Source organism: Primulina huaijiensis, unplaced genomic scaffold (assembly GCF_012295235.1).
Source record: "Primulina huaijiensis isolate GDHJ02 unplaced genomic scaffold, ASM1229523v2 scaffold37281, whole genome shotgun sequence".
NCBI lineage: Eukaryota > Viridiplantae > Streptophyta > Magnoliopsida > Lamiales > Gesneriaceae > Primulina > Primulina huaijiensis.
The window spans coordinates 982,877-1,008,006 of NW_027358705.1; the positions used below are offsets into that span (position 1 = coordinate 982,877).

General features: G+C 35.7%; 6 protein-coding genes across 10 annotated transcripts; 1 reads left to right on the plus strand and 5 right to left on the minus strand.

Moving 5' to 3' along the window:
* The first annotated feature begins 239 nt into the window (after window positions 1-239).
* LOC140968463 (probable methyltransferase At1g29790) lies at window positions 240-1,634 on the plus strand. The gene has a single exon (XM_073429418.1). The coding sequence runs from the start codon at window positions 240-242 to the stop codon at window positions 1,632-1,634; it is 1,395 nt and encodes a 464-aa protein (XP_073285519.1).
* Window positions 1,635-2,054: 420 nt separating this feature from the next.
* LOC140968607 (plant UBX domain-containing protein 10) lies at window positions 2,055-5,827 on the minus strand. The gene is made up of 4 exons (XM_073429623.1): window positions 4,941-5,827; window positions 3,198-3,368; window positions 2,856-3,059; window positions 2,055-2,504 (listed from the first exon to the last, which is right to left on the minus strand). The coding sequence occupies exons 1-4, from the start codon at window positions 5,733-5,735 to the stop codon at window positions 2,277-2,279; spliced, it is 1,398 nt and encodes a 465-aa protein (XP_073285724.1). The 5' UTR covers window positions 5,736-5,827; the 3' UTR covers window positions 2,055-2,276.
* A 602-nt stretch (window positions 5,828-6,429) lies between these two features.
* On the minus strand, window positions 6,430-9,191 carry LOC140968434 (uncharacterized). 2 transcript variants are annotated; one of them, XM_073429374.1, is made up of 5 exons: window positions 9,034-9,186; window positions 8,168-8,240; window positions 7,777-7,930; window positions 7,557-7,604; window positions 6,430-7,450 (listed from the first exon to the last, which is right to left on the minus strand). In XM_073429374.1, exons 1-5 carry the CDS (start codon window positions 9,099-9,101, stop codon window positions 6,555-6,557), a joined length of 1,239 nt encoding a protein of 412 aa, XP_073285475.1. In that variant the 5' UTR covers window positions 9,102-9,186; the 3' UTR covers window positions 6,430-6,554. The 2 variants fall into 2 exon arrangements, with proteins under 2 accessions (XP_073285475.1, XP_073285476.1); XM_073429375.1 differs by having other exon boundaries at window positions 6,433-7,450; window positions 8,168-8,253; window positions 9,034-9,191.
* Window positions 9,192-9,472: 281 nt separating this feature from the next.
* Window positions 9,473-14,456, minus strand: LOC140968583 (transcription factor bHLH157-like). Its single transcript, XM_073429602.1, has 10 exons — window positions 13,868-14,456; window positions 13,227-13,316; window positions 12,996-13,104; window positions 12,858-12,899; window positions 12,697-12,756; window positions 10,861-12,147; window positions 10,678-10,779; window positions 10,435-10,572; window positions 10,082-10,213; window positions 9,473-9,977 (listed from the first exon to the last, which is right to left on the minus strand). The coding sequence occupies exons 1-10, from the start codon at window positions 13,975-13,977 to the stop codon at window positions 9,801-9,803; spliced, it is 2,247 nt and encodes a 748-aa protein (XP_073285703.1). The 5' UTR covers window positions 13,978-14,456; the 3' UTR covers window positions 9,473-9,800.
* Window positions 14,457-19,193: 4,737 nt separating this feature from the next.
* On the minus strand, window positions 19,194-21,452 carry LOC140968483 (BTB/POZ domain-containing protein At3g05675-like). 4 transcript variants are annotated; one of them, XM_073429460.1, is made up of 2 exons: window positions 21,172-21,452; window positions 19,194-20,741 (listed from the first exon to the last, which is right to left on the minus strand). In XM_073429460.1, exon 2 carries the CDS (start codon window positions 20,699-20,701, stop codon window positions 19,346-19,348), a length of 1,356 nt encoding a protein of 451 aa, XP_073285561.1. In that variant the 5' UTR covers window positions 20,702-20,741; window positions 21,172-21,452; the 3' UTR covers window positions 19,194-19,345. The 4 variants fall into 4 exon arrangements, with proteins under 4 accessions (XP_073285561.1, XP_073285560.1, XP_073285558.1 ...); XM_073429459.1 differs by having other exon boundaries at window positions 21,125-21,452; XM_073429457.1 differs by having other exon boundaries at window positions 21,086-21,452.
* A 409-nt stretch (window positions 21,453-21,861) lies between these two features.
* Window positions 21,862-25,117, minus strand: LOC140968484 (ribosome assembly protein RSM22, mitochondrial-like). Its single transcript, XM_073429461.1, has 6 exons — window positions 24,221-25,117; window positions 24,030-24,113; window positions 23,796-23,891; window positions 23,377-23,453; window positions 22,523-22,611; window positions 21,862-22,407 (listed from the first exon to the last, which is right to left on the minus strand). Exons 1-6 carry the CDS (start codon window positions 24,251-24,253, stop codon window positions 22,022-22,024), a joined length of 765 nt encoding a protein of 254 aa, XP_073285562.1. The 5' UTR covers window positions 24,254-25,117; the 3' UTR covers window positions 21,862-22,021.
* Between the last annotated feature and the right edge of the window lie 13 nt (window positions 25,118-25,130).

The following is a 25,130-nucleotide window of genomic DNA, read 5'->3' on the forward strand; positions in this document are numbered from 1 at the left end:
CCTTCACGTAAAATAATGATCAATACTTGTATTTGATTATGATTTAAGTTTTTCCAGCTATGATCGAGGTAAATGGAAGTGACTTGTTCCAAGGCAACTTCCATGTTAAAATAATCGTTTTTTTTCATTCTACAGACATTGTTTGAATTTAGAGTATGAGTGTATATCTTCAGATTTCCCATTTTTCCCATTTTATGGTCTGTAGCATACTGATAATATTTTGGGTTTGGGAAAAAAGAATGGTGAAGTTGTGTTTTCCTACGTGTAGATTAGGGAGAATTATGGGTTGGCTTCAAGTTGTGTTAGGAGGTCTTGTCATACTTCTGAGCTTATCAACACTAGGTAAGCTTTACTCTCCCGGATTTTTCTTACACAGCTACCATATATGTCCCCATCTCTATGATGTTAATCATGTTGTGCTTCAAGAAATCGATTTCAGAGCTCTAGCAGCTCGAGTAGATGAAGTGCTTAACAAGATGGAAAGCCTTCAAGAGAATCTCGAATCAGCCGTGCATCGAATGGATAATAACGAAGGCAGCATTCCAAGATTGGAGTACAAGAAGTTCTTGGAGGATGAGGTGATTAGGCCAGTCTATAGAGCCTACATTGCTCTCAGGCAAATTCGTTTCCCGAAAATCGAAGGGAGTGAAAACATTACTATAAAAGAGGATCCCTTGATCAATACTTTCGTTGTAGAGGAGATTCGGAAGTACATAACACCTAAAGAGAACAGGGTGGGCAATATTAACATATATGGATCTGAGAAGGTATACAACACGATAGGGCATGCTTGCGTGCTGATGAAGAAAGAATTGGAAGAGTATATGGACTATGATGTTGGATCGTATTGTAAGGATGATTGGAACTTGGCTCAAAAGCTTATGGTTCACGGGTGTGATCCATTGCCTCGAAGACGGTGCTTTGCACGAGCCTCTAAACTATACTTGAGACCTTATTCGATCAACGAGTCTCTTTGGAGGATACCTGAGGGGAGAAATGTGCGGTGGAGTAATTATCAGTGCAGAAACTTTGAGTGCTTATCTGGCAAGAATCCAAAACGAGGTTATTCGAAGTGCACAGGATGTTTCGAAATGGACAAGGAAAAACTCAAGTGGATTACAAACACCACCCTTCCTACAGATTTCTTGATCCAAGATGTTTTGTCAACCAAACCGGGTGAAATAAGAATCGGATTGGATTTTGGAATAGGGACGGGTACATTTGCAGCACGAATGAGAGAGCAAAACGTGACCATTGTTTCGACAGCCTTAAACTTAGGAGCCCCTTTTAGTGAAACCATCGCTTTAAGAGGGTTGATCCCTTTATATTTGACGTTGAACCAACGCTTACCGTTCTTTGATAACACGATGGACTTGATTCACACAGCAGGCTTTATGGATGGATGGCTCAATTTACAGCTGTTAGATTTCATCTTGTTCGATTGGGATCGTGTTTTGAGGCCGGGCGGATTGCTATGGATCGATAAGTTGTTCTGTAAAAGGAAAGACTTGGATGACTACATGTATATGTTTTTGCAGTTTAGATATCGGAAACACAGATGGGCAATTGCTCCCAAAACTAAGGATGAAGTTTGCCTTTCAGCTTTGCTTGAGAAGCCTCTTAGATCACTTTAAACGATATGTTAATGCAATGATGCTTCTTCCTCTTTTCCTTTTTGTCGCCATAAATTAATATTATTGAATTCATTTTACACGGTAACATATAATTTCATTCGCACACAAATTCAAAATTAGTTTATGCTACCGGCGCATCCATGCATATCGAAGATCGTTGATAAAGAGAATACAGATTAGATGCAAGAGTTCCATTCATCGACATAATACTTTGCCGTAGGTTTATAGCTTAATGGTTCTGTTGATAGATTTTATGTCTAAATTGAGCAATATTTCTTCCAAAAGACTTGAAATTGTGTGAGCACACAAAGCTGATGTCTACTTGCCTTTGAGAGTATACCCTAAGACATTTGACCCACCAAGTTGCAAACTTTTCCTCGAATTGATGTGATTCGAGAAATCACAAATTAAAAAATGTCATGAATTGTGAAAAAACATCAAGGATGCAACGAATTATCCAATTTACAGGACCGAACATATATACCAACCCACGCCGTATTCTTTGGTAAAACACTTGCACTAGAAACAATAATGTCACATTTTATCATGCTGAATCTGCCTTCAAATTTATGATTCCTACCATAAAGCATGGATTTCATAGACCACGCCCCAATACAGGCTATACATGTTTTCTTGCTTTCATTAGTTCAACTCCACAAAAAGACTCGCCTGCGCATGTAATCCAGCTTCTTTCAAGGACAAAGCAAGTTTCTCCGGCCCGTAAACAGTGCGAGGAAAGTTGGAGACGAGACTGTAGCTGTCAGCTTCCAAACAGCCTAAAGAATCAACATAGTCATACAGAGACTGTATGGTGGACGTACAATGAAACCTCCTATCTTTTCGCTCTCCAGAAGGAAATCGAAACAAAACCTGAAAAGATACAATAGGTATCAAACAAAAAGACCGTAGCAGAGAACTCCTACGCCCTTGTTGGGTTCTAACACAATCCCTTCCCCGTCTCCCTTTGATGCAAAGACAAAATACAGCCACGATTTTGTCCATTTTTCATTTGATTTTAAATATAAAAAGTGGTAATTAATGATTCTTTAAAATGTTTCAAATTTTCCCAAACTTTGTATCTACTTTAGTACGAGACCCAGGATATTAAATGGGCTGGTATGTGATAAAATCTCTTGCTGTAGCCTTCCAAAATAAACTTAAAACAGACGATAGCATCACAGTACAATTAATTAATGGAAACTTTCTAGAACATGGGTTTACTTGAGTAACATCAGGCCCTTTCTCTGGTTCTGCGCCTAGTGATAAAAATTTCTCCTCCCGCATCTTAGCTAGTGCAGCTTCTTTCTCAGCAGCTTCCTGCAATGCTTTTTCACGAGCTATCTCTTCTTCCTTCCTTTTCCTCTCGGCTTCAGCAGCTTCATGTTCCAGTCTTTCTTGCTCCTCTTTCCTCCGGCGCTCCCTAGCCTAACAAAGAACATCAAAGAAAGTTAAAAAGATGTACCTCTATAGGACAAGGTTTTAAGAGACAACAAAGGAACATTATTGATGGCTTCGGCAAAGTTGACATTAAAATAAGAATGACCAAATTACAGTACGACATACTTGATCAGCCTCAAGTGCTGCTTGATATGCAGCATCCTGTTCCTCTCTTAGACGCATACTGCTGCTTCTTTCTTCGGCTTCAAGCCTGGCTGAAACAAGAACAGGAGCACTTTCTTCAAGCACTCTCTGCAGTATCGTCACCATTTCTTCAGGAGAATCAGGCCCCTCAATCTAATCAATTAATGACAATAAGAATCTGATGAGAACACATCATAGAACCCAAATTTTAAGATGACATCTAGAGAGAAACAAGCATCTCAGAAAATAGCATATTGACTGCGCAATGGAGATTCACATAAAAAATAAGAGAAGATTTTATATGTACATCACATCCAAAATCTTCAATATTTCTCCCCTTGCCATTTTAGCTCTTCCATTCAAACTTCACAAATGAAAGAACCTCACATAGATATTGACAATTGAAAGGTAACAACAAATGCATGAACTACAACAGATCAAAACCCATTTAATCTATAAAGAAAGCTTGTGTGACAACGAACTATATCGTAGAGGATCAAATAAATTTCTTCAAGAACAGCTTAACCAAATATTTTCCTCGGAGCCCGGTTTACATAAGGTAGAACAGAATCCAGCAGTAAGCTCAACAAGAGGTTAACTAAAGGATATACTAAAGATAAAAGTGGAATAACAATGTGATAAAACTCTTCCTTACTTTTACAGATTAATAAATGAGCAGAAGCAAAATATAAGAGAAAATATCGGTGAACAGAATCCAGCAGTAAATTACAAAGTTGCAGGAAAAAGGTACAAGTGCGAATATAGGTGAACCAGCACTTCTGAAGAACAGTTAACCTATAGTACCAACAGAAATTATTGGTGAACATATAAAATCAAATTTGGAAAGCCAATCTTCATGAAATTCATTTGACAACGATCCAGATATTTTCCACCTCTAATCCCTTTGAAACAATTCATAAAGGGAATGCCAACATTAGACTGCAAAACAAAGAAATGCGTCCCTTTGAAGAGAGAGTAGAGGAGAAAACAAACTTTTGAGGAATTGTGCAGTGATGATGATACTAACAACTGAATACTTTCTAAATCACAAACATTGGGGCAAAACAAATAGGAGCAGAATCTTGATGATACACCAAGTCCTTCAGAAGCTGATAAATTATGCAATCATGGTGATATCAAAGTTACCGAAAGCGCAAAGCACTCCCGAGTGGTGTAAAGCATAGGCGTGCCTGCCTTGTGGGCCTTTCCTTGGGGTTTTTAATAAATAAAGGACCTTAACCAGCTACGGGTGATACTACCATCTTTACTGATTTTAAATTAAAACACTAGGCCTAACAAATAGAACCTGAATCTTGCATTTAGGTCAGATCAAAGTATAACCAAAAGTTACCAAGATATAAATACTCGGTAGAAGATTCATTGGGCATAAAATTAGGAAAATCATTTTCAAAATATTCAATAAACCAAGTAACATCCACTGCATTCAATGTCAATATCGATAAACAGAAGCCTAAAGACATGGGAACCATAAAATTTTCGCTGAAAACTCAAGGTTATTAACACTATAACTAAATTGGGGTGTCCTCCAATATCCTAGAAAATTGGTACTAGGGCGTCTAATCCTCAGTGGTATACTAAATATTTATCTCCTTAAAAAAATCGGAGTGTGCCAATTTGAATTTGATCACTATTGTCAAAACACCAAGTAAAAAGGAAAATAGCAATGTCATACTAATAGAAATTATGTACTAATTATATTTATACCTGCTGCAACAATGCGATCCTCTGATTTGTTGCAGCCATAACCACAGCGCAAAAGGGAAACCTGGATGCCTTCAGACTGTTGCTCATCTTGAACCCTTCACTAGCGTTAACGCTTCCACCCCACGCCACAAAATTCTCATTCACAAAGGCCACAAAAACATCATTACACAAAGAGTTCTCACAGAAAACCGGCGTGTCTTGGTGATCTGGCGAGTGCAAGTATACAAACAATAGCTTATATTCTTGCCTAGACCTTTGCAATGCGTCCATGAAACCATCGGCCAAGAAATTGGGACGCGTATTCCCATAATCCCTTTCAAATCTCGACACAAAATCCATGGCCTCCGATGCAGACTGAGACACAGAAACCAGAGGAGTGGATCCCGCCCGCGCAGGGCCGTGAAAGTCGATCATGCCGAGTGAGTAAGAAAAAACACCACCAGCTGCCCACATACCCAAGCCAATAGCGCCGGATATCAACCCTAGACTAGTGGAAATGATGGAAAAAGGTAGCGTGATTAATTTCCAAGCGAGGCCAGGGGGTTGATTGTTGTTGCCACCGTGGCGGAGGACCAAGCCTATATCTTGGGGCTCTCGATCTGCTGTTGTGCTAGTGGCGGCGGCAGTGTCTGTGGCGTCGAGGGAGAATGGACGGTGGTCTTCTGTGGCGGTGATGGAGGATACGGCTAATTCAAGGTCCCAGCCATGAGCCGTTAGGATTTCAGTGCAGAAATCGGTATCTTCAATGCCGGTGATTGCCTGAAAATACGCCAGTTTATCGGATATATCCCCCATCTCTATGATACTATCGCGTCTGAAACAAAACTATGCAGAAATATTTGTGACGAAAGGTGAAACTAGGGCAATTGGTTCTATCCAAGTGGAGATGGGGTTTTCTGTTCGACGCGAATTGTCAATATGTTTTCTTCACAAATAGTTAAGAGAACATACTACAACTTCTATTATTATTATTATTATTATAGAAAATATATATTTATTTATTGTACAATGACACTAATATTATGGTGTATGTTCCATTTGATAATATAAGAATTTTTTTTAATTAAATTTGTATATCACTTATTGATAATTGATTAGTTTCAACAATTTATTTTAGTCAATATAAAATTAAAAAGCCCTGGTTTTTAAATTGTAAAACATACTACTGTTTTTGTACAAAATACCGCATTTTTTATATTTCTCATTAATATCACTGCATAGAACTTGCATGATTTAAATAATCTAGCTACTAAATCAAAAATGTTTTCTAAGATACAGAGTAGACGTATTTCCCAGTAGTTGAAATTCTGTTGTAAAATTTTGATTACAAAGCCTTATTATTATTATGATTGTCTAATACATCACGAAAACGTAATCCAGGGCAAATGTAGTAAAATACTTCGTAATATGTATGCTTTCTTTTATCGAAAGATTGGCTCAACTTTCATCTCCACTGCTAATTATCTGTATACATTGTGATATCATAGTTTTGTTCTGATATAATATTTTTCACGTTCAAATAAAATTCGTGTCAAGTATCAACTAATTTCTGCTCATAGCCATCAAGAAATCAAAATGACGCATCTTCGCTAGCCACAGAACACACAATAGAATTCAGTCATGGAAGCTTTGAACCTCCTTAATCAATGGCTTCCCGTTTCGTCCTACTTCTCCCTTCATTTTCGCAGTGCATATTTTACTATCCACATACTCCATAACAGAAGACTTCTCAGCATTCACAATACTGGCCAAGATAGACCACGCCTCAGCTGGTTGCTCATGAACCCAACTCATAATGAAGTAAACTTTCCGTTCCACGTGCTTAAACTTGGTCCTCAGCTCGGCCCTTTTCGACTTGTTCATTTTCTCCAACTTGAGCTGTCTCTCGGCAGCTCGAATCATCTTCTGAAAGTCATACAGCAAGCAGAGTAAAGCTGCACCTCCAAGATAAAGTAGGCAAGTTACATCATCCAAAAGCATCAGTCCAAACGGCAAACCACCCATGTGCTTGTAAGCAGTAGAGCATGTTTGCTCCAAGCAATGCAACAAAGCTTCAAAAACAGTCTCCGGGTGTGCAAGTTGACCCAAAACAGAAGATAACATCAGTAGAGTTGTCGCTGATTCAAAGGCATCAGATTTCCAATCCCCATTGTAAAGACGAAGGGTGAAACAATAACTGTATATAATGTCAACAGCATGCACTGTTAAAAGTGGAGATGACTTAGTAGCAGTGAGTTGGTTCAGAGGTGGAATGGGAGTTTCAGGTCCAGAAAGCATGTCGTGCCATTGATCACCATTGGCAGCATCTTCAGAAGATGCCACCAAATCTTGTTTCAGAACAGGTCTGACTAATTGGGTCCCATCCGAGCTAAGTGATATATATTTGGCAGAAGGCTTTAACCACCAAGGATTCCATGGTTCAATCATCTTGCTAAGCTCTCCTGAGGCTATTGCTCGATGGAAATGTTTCTTTTCTTCTGAAGATAAATCATTGTATCCTAATCGACCTCCTGTCAAGAAAGCAAGAAAAAAGTTGCCACATAGTTAAAGGTAAAGTGAATCAGGATACTTTTTGATGCCATTACAAAGAAACCATGTGCCATATAGACAACATACCATAAATAATCTTTTGGATGGTCTCCTCCGATAAAAAAGAATCCGACTCTGTAGTTGAGAAATAATAATGGAAAATGGCTGGTTTAGAATTTCTAATATTTCAGAATAGAATAGAAATATTTTGGATAGTCTCCTCCGATCAAAATGAATGATGCACCTTAACAAGACAGCTTCACAGTGCAAATGACAGCAAGAAATACTGAAGGGAGGATCGACATACCATCACTATCCATGCCACTTGTTTCCGCTTCCTCATGGAACCGTTTAAGTATGTCGAACATTTTCTTTTTGCTTGCTTCATCAGGTTGCAGTTGTTGCAGTTCTTGAACAACATTTTCTTTCATAAAAGATTCGGTGCAACGAGGATTATGGGACTGCCACGAATACCATATGGAAATGTTATCATCATAAAGGAAGTAACAAAGAGCACATCAATACTATCAATTTTCACTTATATGAAAATTTTAACACATTATCGAAACTTGTATGATTCTGCCCCACTAAAGACCGATTTACAAGCATGATCTGAGAAATTTTCAATCTGCTACGGAATCCAAATAATTAGTTACTTCACTAGTTTATAGTTAAATCCTAGCCAAATAGTTAATTACCTTGTAACATTGCAGAGAGCAATACCGAATATTACACCGAGGGCATGTATATTGTGTAAATTGCTTTTCACACCTGAAACGAAGTGCTGATAGTCAGCAAGTTTATCAGGAAATATACGCACTACGGATACCACAATTAAATATTTTTTTATAGGTTCCTTGTAGCCTGTAGGGAGCAGGCAATTACTTGAGATATTTGAAATATCAACTGCATGCTTGTTATCAAACAATAAGCTATGGTTGCAACAACCCTGAGAAGATGAGCCTCATAAACTCAAATCCCTTCATTTAAGCCTCATACACTCAAATCCTTGATTTTCTGAATGTGACTTTTAGTCAATTTACTTGGGCCCACCAAGAATACCAAGAATATGAAATTACTAAAAAAAAATGCATGATGAAACTATTAGACGTGGTTGCATTTTAATTGGAACTCTTCCAGGGCTTCCGATTTGAATTTCCCAAACAATCGGGAGTAATTTAATTTCATTTCTAAAACACGAGACCCATCCATTCCCATGCCATCTACTTTAATAGAATTAGCTGAATTTCGCAGTTCATCGTCTGCGCAGAGGTTTCTCAATCACCCCTGCGTAAATATGTCTGTCGTCGCCATATTCAATCAGCCACGCAGTAGTATATTAACCCATACTAAAAAGAATACTAGGTAAAGCTCAATTCAAAACCAAAGTAGAAACCGAAAAAGGAAACCCCAACTTCAACAAAAAACTACATCAAATTTAACAAAATGTGGTAATGAAAAAATACGTATGCACAAAAAAAAAAATTGAATTAGGAGCCTGAACGTAATATAATCAAATAAGTAAAATGTCAAAAACATGATTAGGAGCTGAAAGTGGACTCACACGCGACAGATTATGGGGGAGTTAGCGGTGAATTGCGGGATTGTTGAGGCGATAATAGTGTCTGTCATCTGAAATTATTTGGCTCTGGCAGAATCGGCGACCCAAAGCGGAGGAACGGCTGAAGCAGTAGCAAGCACTTTAGCTTGTCTGCAATTCTTGAGAGAAAGAATATCTAATTCGATTCTATTATTAAAAATATTATTTTTTATTGTATATATATGAGTCTGATCAACTCTATAAACATATTCTTATAACAAGATATCATATATATATTAAAAAAATAACAAATCTATGTAGTTTACTTACTGTTTATTACATTTGAATAGTACCCGCTAGTTTAGGATTGAATAAAAAGATGTATCGTGATATTAAGTTGTTTGATTATGACATAAATAACAAAAAAAATTGTAAGATTAATTAATAAAAAAAATTAGCCTAAAACATACTTCATTTGTTACAATCCGTGAATGAAACATAGAACATCATTCAGAAGAACACAATCATTCTTCCCCTGTTACAAATGTTTCCTTGTACACTACTAAACCTCACACTAATCTTCCTAAAAAAATATATATATTTACCTATCACACTTGCTAGTTTAGAATCCTGACCATACATTGACAACAAAAGGGGATGAAAAACCAATTGATTGTAACACACAGATCTCCCCCTCTTATCCATTTTCGACTGGCGATCTGTCCGTTGCAGCAGGCCAGTCAATTCAGAATTAGTGACATTTCAAGAACACTGTCGCTCAACGAAGAGTGTCAACTGATTAAATTGACAGGAAACGAAACAGTCGGTTTATGATGGTTGAACAAGGATACACCTGAGCTGATCACTCTACCGAGTGGATCATTTGCATTCCCTGCACTTTGGCAACTCATCTGCAAAAGCTGAATGAGGGAGGAAAATACTTCATGGCGTGTGACATGTTGATTTTCCTGAAAAGCATTTATGCTTGCATGAATATACAAAGACAACAAGGAAGAAAGGAATGTTGAGGCTTTGGATTTTATTGCATCTAGTAGTTCATTATTTTCTTTACCTCGGCCTCCACTATGAAGTGAGCCCAAATATTAGATTCAACAACTTTTAGCACTCCCTTGAGGATAATCAAGCCAAAACCTCGGATTAAGTCTGCAATCTCCAAAAAGAAACCTTGTTCTTCGCATTGGATCTGCAGCGAAAAGTTAAATATGAAGAATTGAAAGTCGTTAAATAGGAAGGACACTTATGCTAAAAACTTCAATAATCAGTTACGACCCAACTCAGATCATAAATCACATCAACCTAAGTGCCATGTTTAATTGGCAACTCAGAACTTTGCCTTGAGAGGGCAACAAAACAAAATAAGAGACATTCTTCCATGTCTTTTTGTGTGTCATAGTTCTATCATACCTCTATAAGCATTTGACCAGGGGTGCTAAGGTCCTCAACTTTCAGAGGACAAACCATCATCTGCTCGCCTACTTCACATGCCCACGTAATTCCACCTCCGCCACAACTATTGAAATTGTCTTTTGGTACAGCCCCGCTCTGTTAATCGGAGAACATCATTAAAATTATTCTTGGTAATAGAAGGTCCAAGTCCATGTAAAAAACGAAAGAATGTCGTAGAGACGATAAGAAAGACATTTTCACCTTTGGCTTGTCAATTTGTTTCAGAGTTTCAGCATGCTTTATGAGACCAGACATGAAGTTTAAATGTCTTATTGTTCGTTCCAATAGACGATCGATGCTCATCTGTAACATCAATCAATATCTAGTCAAGAAACTAGTAAATCTGTACTTTAGATTTATAAAACAGAGAATTAACTCCATTACCTTTTCACCATTAGGAATGAGTCCCCTTAACTCCACCAGACGGTCTTGGATCATTTGACGATCTTTTGGCCTTGGTTTGGTCCCTGTTTTAGCTTTTTTCTTCCCAGATTTTTTCAACTCATCTTGGCTCTTTGATACACAAGAATTTTGAGTACTCAAGCTACATCTGTTGCCAATACACACACCTGGTTCTTTCAAAGAGGCTGCACTATTAAGCAATTTTTCATCGAAGATAGGAGAGTCTTGATATTTGACTTGGTCGTGGCCCAACAAATAGCTCTCAATTTTTCTTCTTTTAGCAGGAGAGGATGACTGAATATCAAATCTTGATTGTGAAAATGTATAAGAATTACCAGCACAACCATCTAAAATGAGGTCAAGGCCTAATTTTGAGAACAAGCTATTAGATGTTGTCCCAACATCAGAATGTACGTATTTCTCAGAAATGGACTTGGTGTCATCTGCACCAAAATTCAAATCATCACAATCTACAATCGGGATCAAGGGTTCACTCCAATCCTGTTGTGTTTCTTTAACATGGTCTGTTCCGAATGTATCTGTAATAGAACTTAGTGAATTGCCCTCAAGTTTTTCTGGGATATCAATTGGAAGGTTACATCCCCGCAGATCACTACTTAGTAGAGCAGGGAATGAGGTGTTGTTTTGGCCTGGCATAGAAGAAAACCACTGAGCAAGATCATCTCCTGGAAAATATTTTGAGAGGTCCTCAAAATCATTATCTTGAAACAACTCCTCCAAAGACATTAGGCTGGATGGCCTTTGAATCCCACAATTAGTTGAATCGAGCAACAAAGCACAATATCGAGAGTGTATAAATTCCTCGGAGAAATCTTGCTTTAGTGATGAAGTGGAAGCCGAGTCGACATTGGCATTTAAACTTGAGAAATCGGCATTTTCACTCAATTTGGATGTCAAATGAGACCAAGACGAAGTTATCACTGAACACTCACTATTGCTGCTAAGCTCTTTGGTGACCGGGGCATTAAAAATGTTCCCAGACTCTAAGATGAGATTATCTAACTGAGACGAGGCAACCATCGGATTATTCAAGTCCCGAAAACCTTCAGAGATTGTATCATGTAGAATATTTTGATTCGTGGAATGTAAAATGTTGTGTGACAGTGATGACAAAAACTGTGTGGTTGGCTCATGGAACTGAGTTTTTGAAGATGCGGTCTCATTTTCCGCCAACTGGAATTTTTGACCTTCACCCATTACTCTGAAAAGTTCTTTCACTTGTTCTGCAAAATCTTTTGTCTCAAGAATCTGCAGCAAAATTTGGACAGTCAATAGAAGGGTAGTAGTATAACTAAGCAAACACCATATATGGTGATCTTCATAATAAGATAGAAGCCACCCCTTAGCTTATTATTTAAGTACGATCTAGATAGAATCATTGTAGCTTATATCATAAAAGTTGAGTGGTGAACCTTTCCATGGGGTGATAAAAAGTAATGAGATAAGGCAGCCTTCATTTATATTACAAATACAACAAAAGTTGTTTCCTTTTCAGATGGGTGTTGGGAATCAATGTTTTGGAGAAAGAGTAGCTTGTTTCTCGTGAAAAGGATAAATGAGAGCTCAGACACTTTTCAAAAACGCATATGATCAAGGTCATGGGTTGTGATTCTCGTAGTTGCGTGTGGCTACAACCTGAAGGTAATCATGGATAATAGGATGCATCTATAAACCAAAGTATGGATCCCTTAACATTCTTAAAAATGCAAATCAAATTTGTGTCCATGAAGCTCAATTACTCGAAAGAGGTATCTTCGACGAGATGCATTACATTGTATTGTTGAAAGGACGACTAACCTTGTGAGTGGAACCAAATTGCACAACCCCCAATGGTTCTACTGAAATTAGAGCTATTGTCTGCAAAATAAATTTTTGTGATCACCAAGACTAGCTTATCCATCAAGATTGAAATAAATGAAAATGTCATAATTTTCTCAATTAGAAGAAATAGTTAGCACCTCTATCCCCATAGAGAATTGGCAATACAATTCAGAATCATCCTATAAAACGACGTGAAATCATTTTCCATTAGAATAATACAGCTGAAATAAAATGCTATTTAAAATTCTAAAAGAACGTGCATGGAAAATTTATACCTGAAAAACATCAAGACTTTGGAATGATCCTAAAGAACTTTGCCTCTCATTGTGATCTTCAGAAAACATCCATCTATCATTTTTAGTAAATGCTGCTTGACCAATGACACTGTTAAAAAAACAAGAAAATTAGTATGGTGATATTTAAATTTTCAAGAAAATAAATTGAAAATTCTAAGGTCAAAATTAATATTGGTAACATTATAAAAAATATTAAATAATAAAGCTTACCCTCCTCCAAAAACATGCACTTGTAGCATCATATTATCAATCACAGCTCCCAATTGTTCCTCATAATATGCATCTTTCAATGTCAACAACCTGCGATGACCCAAAACAGACTAAACAGATTATAAAAAAATAATTAAGTAGATTAATTAAACTAATCGATACAAGATGGAGAAAATAATTTAAAAAAGGAAACAGTATAAATGCAAATAAAAATAATATAATCAAAATAATTATTGATATAGAGTAAATGCAAAGCATTTATTTATGCAATAAAATAATCATATTCAAGGACTTTTAATACGTGATATTACATATTGTCATCCTAAAGACATGTAATCATTGATCCGACAAAAATCCATTTAACAAAATAAATTTCACCTCTGATTTTGAAACCGTATTTTGATGTTATGAAAGAAAAAAAAACTAGAAATTAGGAACAGATAGCACAGAAGCTGTACTTAGTTAAGAAATACGCAGGAAAAAATGGTACTGATAAAAGAATTAATGGTTTATAAACACCATTTTTGTGTGTGTGTGTGTGTGTGTGTGAAAAAATGAAGTTATGAACTATCAAAAAATGTAATAAAAAATAAAACATTAGGACATATAGTAGAAACTTGCAGAGTATTTAATAATCTTACAAAGAATTTGTGTAATCAAAGCCCCAGAAAAGGGCATAACTCCATCCATTACTGCAACAAAGATTCTTTAATGTCTCTTTTGCATTTGAATCAATCTTTTGAGCACCCATTTTGCAGAAGCAACCAAGAATGCAGAGGCAGCAGACTGCCTTCTCAGAAGCTATCTCACGGAGAAATCACTATCATCCAACTCTCAGTCCCAAAATAAAGTCTTTTTTTCAGTTTTTTCTATGTTTATTTGATTCCAATCAAGAAATACACTTCTGAAAAAATCAAATCTTTTTTTCCGCAGAAGTAAGGAAAAGTTTAGTACAGCAAGAAAGGAAATTAAAGTGAAAGTAAACCCATTTTTTGTTTTGGGAAAAGAGTGAAGGGTTTATAGAGAGAGTGTTTGAAGTAGCAACCAGAAAAAAGAAACGGCAGTGAAATACAAAAAAGTGCAAACTAAAGAGATGATTGTTGGGTGTTTGTCTGAATGCTGAACCCAAATGGATTAAAAAGGAGAAGAAAACGCAGAGACGAAGAGTAGAGATGGGAAATAAAATAAGCGAAAGAAGACAAGAAAGATAAAAGGGAAAGTTAAATGTATAGATGCGTATGTTTGTGTATATATCGGCTGTGGAGGCAAAAAGGAGCCTCTCTCTTTCTCGATGGCAACGAGAACGAGAGTACATTAATCTTTCCATTATATTTTACAAATAAAACAAAAGTAATTAAATTATTTGATAAATAGTTTTTTTATGTTGTCCAAATCAATAGATTATAGAAAAGTACGTGTATTTGTTAACAATATTTATTTTCAAGTTATATTGTTTTCGAAATTAATTGACCGATGATATGTTTAATAAATAAAAAATAAATACAATACTGGCAGACATTAAGTAGAAATATGTATAATATATTCAGTATTTGAATAAATATTTCGTAAAAAAAATTAAAATGAAGCATTATAATTTATTAGTTTATTATATAAGAATGATTTTAAGTAATGTATAAAAAAAATTTTAAAAAAAATATTAATTAAATAATTACATGGTACCGTCTTGTACCTATTTGTGTTCATTAATGGGTTCTCTCTCTGTGTCTTTATTGCCTGGAATATCTTCACCTAAAACAAAAAACTAATTTATGACAACTATTATTTTTATGGAATTTTTCGAAACAAAGCATGGAGAACGGTGTTGGCCGTTTTCGAGGTTGGTGATGTCAGAATGTTTGCTGAATTATTGCACTTATCATAAAAATTTTAAAAAAAAAGAGTTCAACTAATTATGTAATTTCATTTTTTGATTATTAAAACCATGAACTACAAAAATTTGTATTATTTAAGTAATATTAGTATTTAAATATGTAATTGGATTATTGTCAATATTATTTAAGTGAACTTGAAGACTTTATTGGTTAATTTAACTTATGTTTGAAGCGTTGGTGAGGATGATTATGTAATTCACGTCAGATCGAATATCAGGATAACAGATTCAGCTCATCTTGTTAACGTTTCTATATTTATTTGAAGTGAGGATGATGATCAGATTAATATTTAACGCCCACAAAGTTAGATGAGAATTTTCAGACCAATTGGATATAATCGAGTACGAGAGCTCGAAAGAGACTTAATCCCCGTGGGAATTGAATGAGAAATCTCCTATGTATAATTAAAAAAAAAACGGGGATTGGGACGTGGATCCGCCCCCCTCCCATTTAATAATTTATTTAAAAGCAGAAGCGGTTGAAAATGTTCGCTACATTAGATGACTTGTATTTATTAAATCCATATGAGCAAATGTCACGTTATAAGTCGATATTTGATCGATACATACAATGTTAAGTCTTTTGAGTCAAAAATATAGGTCTTAAACCGTGAACGTACACTAATTAAATGAGAATTAAAATTTTTATTTGATTCATTCACAAATATAAATACGTTCATAAAAAAAAAACTATGGAACGTCAATTTAATGTAAGTTAGATACGTTGTAAAGGGAGCAAATAGGTAATACTATTCAAGTATGATTTAGTAATGAATAATTCGAAGGTCAAATAAAAGAAAAATAAAGGAATTGACCATGAAATATGAACCACCCAACATCTTAGCCCCAATGCCTTACATAATGTCCCTTTCGTACGTTTTTTCAACAATAAGCCTGCGATTTTAATATCATATCAAATGTCCCATTTAAATAATTATGACCCAAAAAAGTTGCAAATTTATTCATAATAATATATATTTATATAGAATAAGGTCCTCCTTTTCCTTTGAAATCTAAATAATATTGTATGAGATTTTAATTTATCCCGAAAGATAGGGAACATTAAAATAAAGATAATTGTGTCTTATGAGGATATCTCCTTTTTTTCCTCGAGGAATTGAATGATCATGAATTGCCATTATTCCTGGGGCGAATTAATGATGCATGTGAAATCTAGTACCCTAATTAATTAAATAAATAAAATTTGAAAAGCAATTTCGAAATAAAACGTTTGATTTTTCATGTGTGCACTATGTTTTGTTGGTTGTTATTAGACATTATTATTTCCGGCAAATCAATTACAAGAGATTTGTTGTATGCTTAGGAACACTAATCTGTCGAGTTATATATATATATATAACTAAAAACTTTGATTAGTTATATATTATCAAATTTTCATATTTTTTTTAAATCATAATTTTCTATTATTTTTAATTTTTATTATATTAAGTAAAAAGAAATTAACATATGGAGAAGGGGGGGTTGAGATAATAATTGGGGGAGCGTAGAACGAGACATCGGGCAGAGAATATTCGGTGAGGGAGCGAAGCACGAGATTGGGCACTCCCGTGGTGGACCCCATTGAAACTGTAGTCTTTGTGGGGTTTTAAGGGATCATTTTCTGATGCACTCCCTCTCACTTGTTCCCCCCCCTATAATTCACACTTTTTTTTTTGGCATTTAAAAAATAATATTTCCAGTTATTAGTCTATACTGATAGTAGGATTAAGATGTAATCGATTTTATTAATCAAATGTCAAGAGTTTAAATGTTACATATAAAACAAGTTTTAAGAACCCTATGAAAATATTCAAACTAAATATCCAAAACTCGTTTTTAATCAATTTGCTAAAAAGTTTTAAGACTTTCAAAACATACTCGAATCAGCTCGTTTCAATTAAAACGCTTGAGAATTCATTTTATTATTGTTTTTTTTTTATATATAGAAACACGGGAGGAATTAATATAAATGAATTTAAGATGTAAAAATATACGACAGAATATTGTGTGAACGCAGTTCAAAGAGCCAACACGAATAGGGAATCCGAGGCTTATGGCGAGGAACATCAATTATTCCTCATGATATTGTTTGTATGAAGAGAGCTAGCTTGGCTAAGAATGTTGGCCACAGCCTATAAACCAATAACAAAATGGGTCCATATATGTTTGAGCGGATCCAGAAACGTAACGCCCTTTTTTTAATTTTAAATAGATTAATTTTCAAATTTTATTTATACTTTATTATTTTAAATTGTAAGATGCATCAATTTATAATATATTAATTTGAAATGCAAAATCTTGACTTAAACAACTCCCATCATAATTTTTTGCCTCCCTCATTATTAAATCTACTTTTTACCTCCCCACATAGCACCTACCAATCTCGTTTCCCAATATCTAGTGTGTGGACCTAGTTTTTTTTTTTTTGAAGACTGATATCAAGGTAAGCTTATTTTTTTAATATATATTTTTTTTTAAAAAAAACGATGTATGATATTTTTTACAAGTCTATAAATTTAGCATCTATATATAATTTGTCAAGTTGTCTGCTAAACTTTGCTGTGTTTTCTCATGATTCCAACTCATAACATCCTTGTTAAGGAATAAAATTTGAACGTGGTACACGATCTAAATATCTTACGGTTTAAAAATATTTGAATTGCATATATAGTTTTTGGTATAATGATAAACTATTGACCGAGTAATTACTATCGAAATATTTGCTCAGGCAATTTTCATTGAAGGAGATTATTAAGTTTCAAGTGTCTGAGATGGATAAAGATTTCAGCTCAAAAATACAAAAGTAAAATAAAGATTTGGATGCATAAAGGCCCATTAACTGAACTGTTTCTAGACGCAAAGTGAATTGAATACACCTTTTGTTTTTCTTTTTTAACAAATTCAACTTGATAAAAGATGATAACTATAATTTTGTCACCTTACAAACTACACATGCTCCATCATAACATCTGAGAAATAAGTCAATGCCATCCTAAAGTTTCTTTTTACAGCTTTCTCCTATAATTTTCCATCCATTGAAACTAGAGAAGGTAATTGAATTGAAAAGGTATTGATAATTCTTTTATTGAATTCACATGGCGATTTTCTGGGAAAATATATAAAGAAAACAGACTATTTAACTGTTTGAAGTTGTTTCTCGAAATACAAAAATTCCCTAGCTCTATAATTAAACGATGAACCAAACTTCTTCAAGGTCGGTACGAATATATTTCCCGAGTGGATACTGAGGAGCTCACCTGCGTCAAATCTGCATAGACTTCACGTACATAAAAGTTATAGTACACGAATGTCTTTAATTTTCTATATCATGAATGGTCTATTCTGAATATGATCAATCTTCTTCCGACGACTGTTCGATGATAATGGTCTATGGTTACGAACAAACGAGTTCGACGAGCTAGAATATATATATAGTCCCGGCAAATCCTATACACGCCTGTGACTTGTAGGCGTAAAGAGATACTTGTTTTGATACTGTACTTTTTTAGTTTGGAGTCTTCCCGATAGTTATGTAATACAATAGGAATTCGTAGAGTACAATGAATATCATATGGTTTACTCGAGTTTTTAAATTATGTAACTTACAGGTTAATATGAACTTCGTTTCTTGTTTTCCAGTGTTGTGAAATGTCCATGAATTTTTACCTTATTTAACTTTTATAATTTTATTTACGAAAAACTATCTGGACAAAATTAATTACCCTTGTTCAATTGCCTCCCAAAGAATCATTGGCTGCAAACAACCCATAAGACAATGCCATCCTCGAGTGCTGCCGTGTTGCACCAACCTCCACCACTGACTCGACAGCTGAGCAATGCCTCCCCCTCTCATTCTTCGGCATGTTGTGTCTGCACTTCCATCTTATCCATCATGTTCACATCAACAAGTTTCGTGTTTTGGAAAACTCAAGCTAAAAAAAAACCTCAAGCATACTCTTCCTGGAAATTTGCTGTATCCACTAAACACGGGCATGCTGAGGCTGTGGTATGTTTTAAGTCGACTCTGTTTTGGTCACCATAGCCAAGGAGATGGTGCTTTTTGTTTTTGTACAGACTACAGAAGAATGGGTTTGACATAGATAAAAATGTCTATTACATAGACAAAAATTAGGCAGGTTGGATACAAAACCAAGGTAAAATGGAGGTTAATTAATTAAACACTCCCATGCTAAGAGATTCATAAAACTAAACAAAAAAGACGAGAAAATCAGAGTACAACAGCTGCATCGTCAACTCTGTCCAAACCTGAAACTAATCTTCTCTTAGCAGATTTCGTTCTAAAAGACCATACCTCAAAAGCTTCGCTCAGATCAGGATATGTTACATGCTCTGTATTCATCCAATCTGCAAGAATGTCGGCTTGATCATCAGATGGTAGCGCCAAAACTAAGGAAACTACTGCCCCTTCAATGCTTTGGCACGTATCTTCATCCAATTTGTAAGGGAATTCCATATCCTTGTCGATCATTGAATCAAGAATAGGCTTCAGATTTCTAATGAATGGCAACCATGATTTGAGCAGCTTCACTCGTCGTGGCGCTGGAAGAATCACATTCCCATAACCTACTGCATCAAGCACTTTTGACGTTACTTCAATGATCTTAACTTTTAAACCCCACATGATATTTTCTAGTTTCTTGTCTTCGACGACCAACAATACATTATCAGATATATCAATCCATTTAAAAACGAATTCGTCCATAAGCCCCATTTTAGGTAGAATGTTGCACACCCATTCAAGATCAGATAAATTCTGCATAATTTTACTTTCAGCTACCGTGCACGTGATGTCGAATTTCAAAACTGAGGATAGTTCTCTTTCAAACAAAGAAAATGTATTTGACAGGCCAATTCTTGCCTCCATTTTTACCTCATTATCAGCTGTGACCAACGGCATATCTTCATCATCCCGGAGCATGTAATCAACTTGTTCTTGGGCTGAAATTCTAAGCTCGTCTCCAAAAGGAGGGAAAGGGTGGTCGGTAGAGGTGGCAAGGCGAATTGCAGAGATCAGAACACCTTTCGAGGCATTTATATCTACAGGCTGGATTCTTGGTAGTATAGGCACGGCCATGGGACCTAATCGTGAAACTACTTTAACAATCTCACCTTCCTCAATATCTTCCCAAGGTACAGCCTCCAGGTACTGAATGCAACTGTTGACAATTGCTTCACACCTTAAAGTTTCAGCCACCTGAAGAACGCCAAGAGCAGATTGCACAGAATCCAACGCGTCCAAAACCGAGTCTGAAGGAAGATAAAGAAGCTTTAAAAGTCTGACACAGTGATCATAATCAAATTCCGAGCACTCTATCTCGACACAAGCATGAGAACTTTTGTTCAAAAGTCTATCTGCAAAGTGCTTGCTCTTGTTTTTAAGAATAAGTGAATGTGAACAGTAGAATTCCTGTCTTCCCTCCTTATTTCTCAACTGTATAGAAACATCACTTGTTTGCTGGTCGTCAAATTTAAGCAAGTTGACCTCTGCTTTTCCATACATCACACTTCTACTCACCAACCACCACGCTTCGTAAAACTTTAAGCATATTTTTTTAGTTTGCATGAGACGGGCAAAGGATAGATCAATAGGTATTCACTATACACTGCAAGATAAATAGACATCAATTACTAATGCAAAGTTTACCAATACCACGAAAGATAAAAACTTTTACTGGAACGAAAATTTGGCTCCGGTGGAGCAAAACATACATAAATATCATTATCAACCAAATTCGCGTTAATTGGAATCATAAAAGCATTAAGTTCATAAGCCATAGCTGGGTAATTATAGAGCATGATTAAGCAATAAAACTTGCTCTGTAGTCTAAGAATAGAGAAAAAACGAAATCAAATACACATCTGCAGCTCAAAACGATAAATTTAATCAGCAATTACAAAACGAAGAGAGAAACACACAATTTTTCGTAACAACCCATCAAATTCTTACAAAACAAGAACTGAAAAGGCACTCGCAATAAAACGTCACCCAAATTCGCCATCAATTGAGCATCTAAAAAAGCACATCAAACCCACTGCAAGACTTAATTTTGGTTTAATGGGCCTTCTTCGTTGATCTTGAATCGAAATAGGTTCAAGTTGGTGATAAATGCAGAGAAAGGGCGAAGTGGGATTAGCTTGTCAGTCCAAGTGGTTCACGTCTGCCAAGGCATCTATTACACCAGTAATCCATTCGGTGAGAACCCAAGAAAGGAAATTAATTGTCCGATGGAATTATAAACAATAAGCTATCTTTTTTATTTTTGTGTTAAAAATCGAATTCAATGAATATGGAAAAGTGTTGGCTAAGAAATCCATTTGCTTGGCATGTGATGACGTTTGATAAACTTCAACGCCAATTAGAATAATAATAATAATAAAGAATAAAAAGAAAAAAACACAAAGCACATGCTGAAAGTGATATCCATCAACTTGCACTTTCCCCCTTTTTTACGTTGATTTCTTTTTGATTTTGAAAAAAAAATGCAATACGTTGTATTTGTGTACAAGGCGATGATTGTATAATCGATACTTTTTTATTTTTAAGATAACTGATCTATTCGTACATATTTAAGTTTTGTTAGATTTCAAATTTTCTTTATATTATTATAAATTTTACCTTTATAATTTTAAAATATTATAATTATTTTGAAGTAACATATATAATACCCAATATACTAACAACGATGTAATTTTAGAAGTGTGACTAAGAAATAGCACAATGTATATAAAATATTATAAGAGTGACTAAGAAATAACACAACGTATATAAAATATTAGAAGTGCGACTAAGAAAATACAATGTATATAAAATCAATAACATGTTTAGTACAAAGAGCTTTTTTGGTACCAACAACGAGAAGATTATAGCTTCTGCATAAATATTTTACATGTAAAATTTTTTAGCTTGTTCGCTCCTAAGTGGCCACAGGTCACCCCAAAGTGATCGCCGGGCTTGATGATGCAAAGTGGGATTCTTGCTCTGCGTAATGACAACACGGTCAAAGGAGCCTTCTGTTCCTTCGCCATTGGTCGAACGACACACATCCAACTCAACTCGTTTACCCCTTCGAAATGGCATATAAATTATTCTTCCCCACCCACTTCCAAGATCAGCGCGAGGCGTTTCTCCATTTTCATCCTCGTATTCTTCCTCAACATCATCATTCTCCACTGATGAATCAATTTCCAATGCATTTGAATCAGATGCAACGGTTTTCTCATCTGCTTCATATGGATCATTCTGCCCTTCTAGGGTAAAAAATTGGCTCTCTGGCATGACAATTCGAAATTTACTCAGTATTCCTCAGAGGATAGAAATCGGCAAAGAAGAAGCATGAGATGATCCTAAGTACTTGAAGTCCAATATAAAAACTGGAACACTCACCGACATCCTTCTCTAGATCTTCAGGTATCCTTTTAGCATGCATCTCTTTTAACGTATCAAACTTCATACCATCAAGTGGCCAAGGTTCTCTGCTCAAGATAACCAATTAATTTACCAAATAGAGATAATATTAAAATGAGGAACATAACGTGTTCATCAGGAGATGGAAGAGATGAGGCGGGTGTTTTAGGCGGCCCAAGCTATACGGCGTCGGGAAGGAGGGTCGAGGCAGCGAGCAGGCGGGCTAGGCGGGCAGTCAAGATTTTTAAGTTGTAGTCAACAATTTTAAAAACCTAGTCAACAATTTTAAAAACCCAGTCAAAAGCAACTAATTTTATTTTTAGTTTTCCCTCTCAACTCTCACACACAATCCGCCCGCCGCCACCCACCGCCGCCCGTTTTTTGGTTTGCACATTATCTAGATGATATTATATTTTGTGCTTAAACATTATTTAATTGCACATTTTATATAAAAATGATTATATTGCATAATTATCTATAATTATCTATAAAAAATTACTTAAAAAATTCAACCGCCTAGGCGGACACCGACTGCCCCGCCACCGCCTCCCATCATTTACAACCTTGGCTGAAATAAGAATAAGAATTTCCGACGAGAATACAATTTAATGGCCAGAACCCTCATAATATTAGCCTAAGAAAATCCACTCTCCAGTTTTTGGTACACCACTCACAAGCATAATTTGAAGAAGATATTGTAAAGGTCCTTGCTGATCGTTTTGAGGTGTCCGTCATATTTAAGATGACATCTCACTCAGAGGTGGAAAGTAGACTCGGTAATTTTATGACGATATTGAACATAAATTTATGTGACAAGCATTAATTACACTAACCTTGGTCGTAATCCTCGTCTGAAAGCAACATAACAAAACTTTTCATCTTCAAAGCCACGTAGAGGACCCTTGGATCGCTACACAATAAATGCATAGACAAAAATTCTAAGAACTCGGAACAAGAGTGACAAACCGGTTATACCAAAAACATGGGATGTAAAATTCCTTGCCACACAAATGCCATGACATCTTCTACAGCAAGGTACGTGAAACAAATTAGAATTTCAACTATTCTTAAAAACACAGTTCATCAATGAAGTTGGAGTGGGTATTTAACAGAAAGTGTTAAAAGATTGATCGATTAATTCTTCAAATTGTTTCACTATGGATGCAAAATTAGAATTACGTTAAGTCTACATCTCTTTGTGCGGCGGACTGAGTGTTCACGTGTAGCAGTAGAGAGCAATTTTGACAAAAACCTTGTATGATCGCTGTGATGATGTCCTCTCCAGGCGTTGAACAAAATGACAGTATTTGTCAGTATTCTGCAGCGGGCACGGTCCATCATGGGGACACTGTAATACCAATACACCATCATCAATTTTAAACAACAGCTTAATAAAAGTTTTGAGATCCATCAGAGACCCACAAGGAACTTGCCGCTACAAGTATAATACACTGCAAGTTATGAAATTGGAAAACCATCAACTTACAGGAGCAACTACAAATGCACCGGTTTTAAGTGTCAACAGATCCTTGGAGACTTTATTGGCAGCATTTTGCAATTTGCGATTTCTCTATAAAAAAATAGAAGACCGGATTAAATTTTGAGAAGAATAGTACAAAGAAGAATCCATAAATTGCAAACAACGGTAGTTGAAACTGATCATTTACGAGATTTTACCCTCTTCTCCATCCATAAGACATGGGATCGCATTTGAGAAATGATACTTGATCCTTGTGGTGTCCCAGGCTCAACGAGAATCTGTAGCACGTCAGAAAACTTGATTAGCAAAATAAAAAGAAATTTTTTTCTGAACTAATTCAACTTTTTGATCATCAATAATCAGTGTAGACATCGAAAGAAAGGAGCTCTGACTGTAAAAGTTATCAAGAGAACTTTCTATAACACGTGACAAAGATATCTCATGGAAACTTGCAAAAGCCTCCCATGTTAGCTGAAATCAGAGGATTCCTCATGGAAAACTCCTAGTCAGTAAAATACAAGCATGTCTCTGGCCCATAACAAAATTACATTGTTAATATTTTCAGGAACGCAAATTATGCAATGAGTGAGGACAGGCTATTTTTATCCAGGAAAGGGAACTCGAGCTCGGTCAAGAGCAACCACTTGTGCCACCATCAAACCAGATAGAGAAAAGATAAACGAGAAGGAATAGTAAAAGCGAAAATAATTAGAAACACCAATAGATCACTGTTTGGTATTGATCCTGGTAAGAATAAATGTGGTGTATTCTTTAACCAAGGTAGTTACATGAAGGACACATATGCTTGAAGACGTAATAGTATACTAGATCCACAATTGCTCATATCAGGTCGTTTCTTGGCTGGACGGGCAGTGCATGATATTTGCTGCAGCTCGCAAATTTGGGAAAAATTGTTGATTATCCAACAGCTCACAATGGAGTCTTAATTGTTTCAAAACCCAAGGATTGTTCAGAAATTTTTAAATTCGCACAAAAATTCTTTTCCAGAAAACAGAATACCATTTTTAGGAGAAAACTGTAAGGGAAGGTCTCAAACAGAAACATGGGAAAGGAGGAAAATATAAGAGGAAGAAGAAAAAATATAAA